This window comes from Neopsephotus bourkii, unplaced genomic scaffold, assembly GCF_033783945.1.
Source record: "Neopsephotus bourkii isolate Nb327-2 ecotype Australia unplaced genomic scaffold, CSIRO-AGI_Nbou_v1 NB_1250, whole genome shotgun sequence".
Classification (NCBI taxonomy): Eukaryota; Metazoa; Chordata; class Aves; order Psittaciformes; family Psittacidae; genus Neopsephotus; species Neopsephotus bourkii.
The window spans coordinates 4651781-4660104 of record NW_026901735.1 but is presented as its reverse complement, the minus strand read 5'-3'; the positions used below and the strand labels follow the sequence as shown (position 1 = coordinate 4660104).

The 8324-nt window shown below is 48.1% G+C and overlaps 1 protein-coding gene across 1 annotated transcript; it reads right to left on the bottom strand.

Annotated features, from left to right (window-relative positions):
* Positions 1–6209: 6209 nt before the first annotated feature.
* On the bottom strand, positions 6210–7950 carry DIRAS3 (DIRAS family GTPase 3). Its single transcript, XM_061364905.1, has 2 exons — positions 7781–7950; positions 6210–7391 (listed from the first exon to the last, which is right to left on the bottom strand). Exon 2 carries the CDS (start codon positions 7304–7306, stop codon positions 6710–6712), a length of 597 nt encoding a protein of 198 aa, XP_061220889.1. The 5' UTR covers positions 7307–7391; positions 7781–7950; the 3' UTR covers positions 6210–6709.
* Between the last annotated feature and the right edge of the window lie 374 nt (positions 7951–8324).

Here is an 8324-nt window from a genome sequence, read left to right as displayed (position 1 = left end):
AGCCCCTCTCCAGCTTTCCTGCAGCCCCTTTAGGCACTGGAGCTGCTCTCAGGTCTCCCCTTCAGGAGCCTTCTCTTCTCCAGGCTGCCCCAGCCCAGCTCTCCCAGCCTGGCTCCAGAGCAGAGCTGCTCCAGCCCTCGCAGCATCCCTGTGGCCTCCTCTTAGTTGGAGAAAACCATGTAGGAACAAAGCAAAAACCACAACGTAGGAGAGAAGTCTTCACATCTCCATCCTGAGATATTTTTAGCTGAAAGGCACAAATGCATCACTGAGATATAAAAAGAAAGCTCCCACTGCTCCCTGTGGTGGAGACTTCGGTGCGGTGCTCTGCCTGCTGCCCACCCCAGTCAGACACTCACTCACCCTACAATGGGATGGGAGCAGGGACTCTCAGGGGGGTGGAAAGGAACCCGTTTAGGAAAGGAACAGTCTGTGCTCACCTGCCTGCCCACAGACACCCCAGCACAGCTGTCTTTGGGAGCAGGCAATCCTCATGCTGTGGGAAGAGCAACAGACACCTTGCATTTACACACGGGCACAATGCAGCGTATGTGGATAAGCTTTTCAGACCCTGATCCTTGGAATAAAACATCAGTATTACAAAGAAAAACTCTGTCAGATAGAACCAATTTCCTCTTACCATTATCTGAATGGAAAACCAGGATGGGTTTCTATAAGACAGCTACTCATCTAGATGCATCTGTGCCCATTCTGCTGTCCTGGGTAAAAAGGACCAACTTTTTCTGTTGTCCATGGAGAGAGAAAGGCTTTGATTGCTGCTGGCTAGCTCTCACCATTGGGCTGTGTTATCTTTTGGTGTCAAGGATGTGATCACACCATGGTGTGGTGTCACAACGCTGCATATCCTACACACATCCTACCCCCTCTAGCATGTCAAAGGGGCCACATGAGGAATCAGGGACACCTACAGCTTCTGCTGCAGGCTCAGCCCCAGGAGACACAGGCTGGGTAAATCATAGACTGGTTTGGGTTGGAATGGACTTTAAATCTCACCTAGTTCCAATCCCCTGCCACAGGCAGGGACACCTTCCACTAGAGCAGGTTGCTTCAAGCCCCATCCAAAGTGGCCTTGACTTGCTGCTCTTTGTTCTTTTCAGGTTTCCAGCAAGCCTAAAAATGAGAGGGAGACTGGTTTAGCATGGAACCAGAGCCTTCTGACCCAACCATCCCTCAGTGCTCTGCAACCCTCCTGTTGCCCCTCAGTCGTTACCTGGTAGAAAGGATGGGCATGGGGGGACCACCTTGGCCCACTGCTTCTCAGCAGCTTGTGCCAAGAACTAGATGAAGTTGGATGGGGCTGGAACTGGATAAGCTTTAAGGTCCCTTCCAACACAAACCACTTTATGATTCTATGGTTCTGTGAAATCAGACCAGATGAAGCAGACCAAGGCAGACCCCATGCCTGTTGGTATGCCCAGTCATGCCAGCAAGGCTGTAGTGGAACCTAGGACCATAGGACACTGTGACCTCCTGCAGAACAGAAGCAACCAAGCCAAGGCAGTGCTGGCACTGGGTCTCTCCATCCTTTCTCTGCTCTTCCTGTCCTTTCCCATTATTAGGTGTCTGCTCAAAGGGGAGGGCAAAAGGAAACAATTAGGGGTAGCAGCGCCAGCCTAACATGCAGCAATATCCATTAACTGGGAGGCTGCTCTGCTGCCATTAGCTTTGAGCCGCCTTTAGCATTTTCATTAGCTCTTGGATGCTTTTGATGTACTTAATTTACGCCACAGAAACAGTAGATGATGGCAGCTGATGATTAAGATGTGCTTTCACTCTTGTAGAGTGTGCCGAGCACCTTGTAGCTACAGACCATGCATATCAAGAGCTATTGCTTATTATTCAGAGCTGTTACATTAATCATGTGCCTTCTTCACTCTGGGAAGAGGAATTAGAATATAGCAATATTCTGTCTGCTTGTTTTTAAAATACATCTGTGGGTGGACACTGCAGCTACTGCTCACATCCCTCTGTTCCAAGCGGCAGAACTGCTGTTTGTGATTCTCCTCCCTGGTATTTTCTCCTGACACTGATTTGGTTGGCCAGAGCCAGGAAGGAAGCTGCCTCCAGCCAGTCGATGAGTGCTGCATGGAAATAATAAACAGTGCTAATTGAGGAATGTTTGGATTTCTGAGCTGCAGAGAGGAAACCTTGGAACAGCTTTAAATGAACAGTGCTGTAGTATTTTTCCTCCAGCAGAGAGACGGAAGGCCCACAGTGCCATTATCTTTGTCCATTAAAAGACAATTTGACACCTTGTAGTCTGAATACTACATATCAAGTTCTCAGAAATGCACTGCAATGTTGTTTCTGAGCATTATTTAAGAGCTCTACAATAGCAGGAAGCAAGGAACTGTTTTTAAGAGCAAAATTTGAGCCAGGCTTTAAAGCAAGCTTGAGATGCTGGAACACAGATTTAAGGAAAACCAGAGTTAATGCTCCACTCAGTCCATGTTGCTTGGTGGAGAAACTGAATGACAGGGTTACATTACTGCTGGGAATACATACCTAGCTGATCAAAGCTAGGAACTGCCAGTCCTCACTAAGTCCTGAGAGTGTGTGTCTGAAGTGCCTCAGCCCTCACCCACCTACCAACACATCTCTCAAGTCACTCAGGATGCTGAACAGAATTTGTAGTCAACTGTGTTCACCTTGTGACCTGGGAAGATGTTCTGGAGGCATCAAGAGCAACTCGACAAGTTGTATCAGTGTCTTCTGTGACCCTGTCTCATCACATCTGAACCCTTGAAGAACACTGTAGAAAACCAGCGAGTTCTGGGGCTGAATAAAGGGGAGGAAGAAAGAGACAATGTAAGTTGTGAACTAGAGAGTTACCATTCTGCATGCCACATATGAACAGGGTGTCAAGGGTGTCTCCAAGCTGAGGAGTTTACAGGATGCATAAATAGCTCCATAAAGAACATGTTGTTGCTGCCTCATGAAGAAGCATGCTGTTGGCAAACTGCAGTTAAGGACCAAGCCTGTCATGTAACACAAGAGCCAGTTCAACCAGACTGCAGAGCTGCTTGTTACTGCAGAGGAATGATTTTACCTGAGTGTCTTTCACTGGTGTATCTTCTGATTCAAAACCACCCCACATAGATCTATTCACTTTATCAAACTGCACTTAAACAAGGCTAAAGTGTTTACTTGCAACATATACTCCTCACACTACAAAACACTAATCCTTAAAATCATTCCTTTAATTCAAAGTGCTCCTCCATGAGAAATAAAACGTCAGTATGTGTGCAATAAAATCCTCAAACACCATTTGCAACAGGCACATACTTCACTATTGTTTTAGCCAAAACTTACCCATCACTCCTCAGAAACAACGAATCTTCAGCTATTCCCCAGTGAGTCCAAGGGGTGTAATTCTACAGCTACATCACCCCTCTGGAATAACAACACTATTGAAGACTGCTGGTTGTAAGAGCACAGGAGGAAATGATGCCAGTGCCTGTTCCAAACTCACCAGACCCAGGTGAGGAGGAGGCAGATCCCAATACCAGGTTTAGGAAGTGCCATTCATTTCCAAGTGGAATGTGGCCACTCTTTTGTAATGATTAGGGAACATTCCAAGAAATACGGTATTCTTCACTCTAACTATAGCTGCTCTCCACATAGCTCCCTGGGAGGCTGTGAAGATACTGCCCTGTCATTTAGATTTGTGTAGAGCTCTTAAGAGCCAACATCTTGACAGGCACCAGTTAACTAAACCAAATTTCCCTCCTTATAAGCATGAGAGATTACACACAAAAACCAGACAGCTCAGCTTATATGGAAACAAGTTAGACAATTTATTTCTTACTACAGATGTAATTTACAATACAAGTGATGGAGCACAACTGAAATACAGGTTATTTACACAGCATGAAAGGCAGCCACACCAGGCATTGCTTACTCCCAGGCTGGGACAACCACCATCCTGCACCAGGAGCCCTCCAGCATCCCCAGCCCAACACCCCCATCACCCAACTGAGCCTGTGGGACCTCCTCTCATAGACATCACAAGCAGCCTGGGGAATCTGCCTGTGATTCTCTAGGGCACAGGCAGCTCTGAGCCCATTTTAATAGAATCCCAGCCTGGTTTGTGTTGGAAAGGACCTTAAAGCTCCTCCACCTCCAAACCCTGCCACAGGCAGGGACCCCTTCCACTGGAGCAGCTTGCTCCAAGCCCCTGTGTCCAACCTGGCCTTGAGCACTGCCAGGGATGGGGCAGCCACAGCTTCTCTGGGCAGCCTGTGCCAGCGCCTCAGCACCCTCCCAGGGAAGAGCTTCTGCCTAAGAGCTCAGCTCAGTCTCCCCTCTGGAGGTTAAGTTTTGTCTGTAGTAACTGTGCCCTGCACTCTGCCAAGCCCCAGTCCTCAGTGATCTCCACATCACACCCAGGGAAAACACTGCAGTGATGACGAGATGTTACAGAACACCTCGTCTGTGTGAATAATTACAGATACAGGCTGCCCTGCCTTTGCACAGGCATCTCTGTGAAGGCAGTGGGAGTTGTAGAGACATTAGCAGGTCCCATGACATTTCAAAACGGCTTAAATATAAAATGCCTTATAGGGGTTTCAAAGACTGGAACTGAAATAGTCTTTGCCATAACAATTGTGAGATGCTAAAAACAACCTGTAGAGAAGCATTGCGTGTGTGGATGTGAAAGAACAAAGAGATCAAGATCCATGCACAAAGTTAGAGAGCAAAAAGCAAGAGCTCTTTTCAAGCAAAGCCCTTATGGATGCTTCTACAGCTGCCCTTCAGCTTGACTCACCCCTGCCCACAACAGAAGGGAAGGCCACACACAGCAGTGGCACAGAGGACTGTACCAGTCAGCACCACAGGTCCAGCATGGGAAGCTTGTGGGATATCATCTCCAATGAGATCAGGTGTAAAGCCTTTGTATCAGTGTGGCAAATGGGCACTTTTACTTTGGCAAGCATAACATCTCAGCACCAAACACTCATGCAGAACTTGAGTTTCTGAAACAAGGAAAAGTGAGATGTCCTGTGGAATCAAACAGCATGAGAGCTGTACCTGGGGCAAACTCCTCTGGCACACACAGAGTCAATCGGGCCCTCATGGTTGGGTAGGAACAGCCCAAGGAGACCAAAACCCACTCACAAACAGACATAGGAGTCAACGGAGCATAAGGAGCCAGCATGGATTATAAGAGTTGTTCAATATGTGAGATATCAGCATGGAGACAAGCTTCATGGTTGTGTGTGTTAGTCTGCAACACACGAGCAAATGATGGCTGAAAAGCCCCTTCTCGAGCATCTCACACACAACCGCAGCACTTAGTTAATAATAGACACTAATGTGTTCAAACTAAGAAAGGGTATGTACTTTCCATCATCTCCTGCTCCATATTTTGTTTAACAATCAAACCATTCCACTACAAAAGTGCTATAAAAAGAAACAATTCCTCTCTTCTATGTCTCTTGCGTCAAGACTACGCTGCTGTGTAAAAATCACACCTACAGCACGGTACTGAAGTCTTTACAACCTTCTGCTCAGAGCAACACACATACAAAGTAGATCTACAGCACAGGATCAGAGCAAGTACTTGCACTTGAAATCTTTCTCAACCATGCACTGCAGATGAGGCTCATCATGCTTGTCTCTTGTTAAGAACAGCCAAAACAAAGAAAAGTGGGAGGAGGGAGACTAGAGACTAAACCCATATCTCCAGACCTTTTATTTGTGGGAAGTGACTGCTGGAAGTTTCCATCTGAGAGGAGTTTGCTTTAAACATGCAGCTTCCAGGTATAGATGTTTCTTCTCAGAGCAGTGTTACCTGACTCTGTATTAGATCTCAACTAAAACCTGGGTAACTTGGATGAAATAAGAGAGGGTGGGACATAAATATCCAAGAGAACTCCAGGAAGACTGCAAAAGTAGCTTCAGCCACATGCAAAACCAGACTGCCAGCTGAGAAAGATGAATTGCCACTATAAGCAGCTACTACATTGGCTGCTACTCACAACAACCCAATCACCTTCATGGAGGCAGCTCTTGCCTAAGGATGTGAAGAATCACCCCTGGATTTGGAGCCAGAGCACATGGAAGCCCTTGCCTCAGTGAGCAGGGTGGTCAGAGCAAGGGGACGAGAAAGCAAACACCCTGATCACATGCAAGTATAGCTGTAATCACTCTTGGAACTGCAGCAGGCTCAGGAATCACACAGCACATGGGAAATGTGAACTTCTTACATGGAAAACTGAGTCTTCAGTAGGCAAGCCAGCCTGTCTGCCAAAAATACAAGCATCTGGAGCCACATCCACATTCATCTGCAGTGCAAATGCTTGGCTTTGATAAAGATGGATTCCTGAAAGCAATTTCTGAAGTATACACATTATAAATATGATTTCTTTTGAGCTAACAGGCTGAAGAACTGAAACCTAGCACGTACTCACAGCAACAGAGATGTCTGTTTCTGGCTGACATTCTTCTATACACTTTTTGCATTACAAACTTCCAGTCACATGTAATTGCTAGCACTGAACATTTATTGTTTTTTAAAAAATAAACATGCAGAATGCCATCCCCTTTAAACCCAACACATAAAATAATCCAGTGGAGATCCGAGAGAAAAGCAACAGCCCTGTAAGGCGTGGATTTGTCTGAAACCTCCAGCAGAAATGCATTTTCTATGGGAGTCCCTGCTCCAGCTTTGTCCAGCCAACGTCAGTCACATAACAGAGCACTTGCCTTGCAGTTTATCTTTCTTCTTCTGCTGCTTGGACTTCTTTCCATCCACCTGGAGACTGATAGTTCTCCTCTTCTCCAGATTCAAGAGCTCTTGGAAGAGCTCCTGCACGTTGTAGTTCATTTTGGCTGATGTCTCCATAAAGGAGCACTTCCACTTGCTGGCTAATGCTTGCCCCTCGCTAGCATCCAGCTCCCTCTGGGTCTCATCACTTTTGTTCCCCACCAGCATTATGGGGATTTTTTGGATGTCCCCTTTAATCTGACAGATCTGTTCAAAGATGGGCTGGAGATCTTCCATGGACTGCCTGCTGGTGACGGAGTACACCAAGATGAAAGCATGCCCTTTGGATATAGAGAGCCTCTGCATGGCAGGGAACTGATGGCTTCCCGTGGTGTCTGTGATCTGAAGGGTGCAGATGCTCTTGTCGCAGCTGATGACCTGCCGGTACGTGTCTTCGATTGTGGGGACATAGATTTCCCTGAAAGTTCCCCTTACAAAGCGAAGGACCAGGGAGCTTTTGCCAACCCCTGCTGCTCCAAACACAACCACCCTGTAATCGTTGCTTTGTTCAGGCATGTTTGCTGCGCTGCCGATACAAGTGAAGGCTTTAACTGGAAAAGCCCGAGTTCTTCGAGTTTAAACCCCTTTATACAGAGGTGGCCTTTACAGAGAGGTGGAGATGGGAGAGGGGGAAAGAGAAAGATGTGCAGGGGGAGAGAAAGAAAAAGAAATCATTCACACCAGTCTTGTAATTTCACAGAATCCCAGGCTGGCTTAGATTGAAGGGACCTTAAACCTCCTCCAGCTTCAACCCCTGCCACGGGCAGCGACACCTTCCACTGGAGCAGCTTGCTCCAAGCCCCTGTGTCCAACCTGGCCTTGAACACTGCCAGGGATGGGGCAATTTTACACTATGTTATTGAATAAGCAATTCAGTAAGTCACTCCCCTCCCATCCTTTTTGCATTACATGTAAATAACCCCCTGCCACCCCTCCCCAGCCGTACACCCCACGCACACTTAACGTTATGAGCCGTGAAAATGAACTCACCTGTAGCCATCGGCTCCAGCGCTCGCCGAAACGGGACCGGACTCGCCTCCCATCAGCGGGAACCGCGCCGCTCGCGGCCGGGCCCCGCCGCTGCGGGAATGGGCGGGGATGGGCGGGGATGGGCGGCCCCGAGCCCGCCTCCTCCTCGGTGCTTCTCCTCCTCGGTCCCGCGGCTGCTGCCGTTGAGACCGCAGAGCCCCAGGCGCTGCCGGGTTATTCCCACTACCCTATGGCAGGTGTTTAAAGCGGATTTTCTCCCGCACTCCAAAGGCGGCTGCGTTCCACCGCGGCCCAAAGCAGCAGGGTAGACCTGATGTACCCCTCCCTCAGAGGGGCACCAAGCCCCTCGCGCTGAGCTCCGCCGCTTTGATTTGGCTCCCTCATGCTGGCAAACAAGGAAGAGTTGTATTTCACATTCACAGGGGGTATTTTTCACAGAATCCCAGCCTGGTTTGTGCTGAAAGGACCCTAAAGCTCATCCAGATCCAACCCCTGCCCTGCAGGGACACCTTCCACTAGAGCAGCTTGCTCCAAGCCCCGTCCG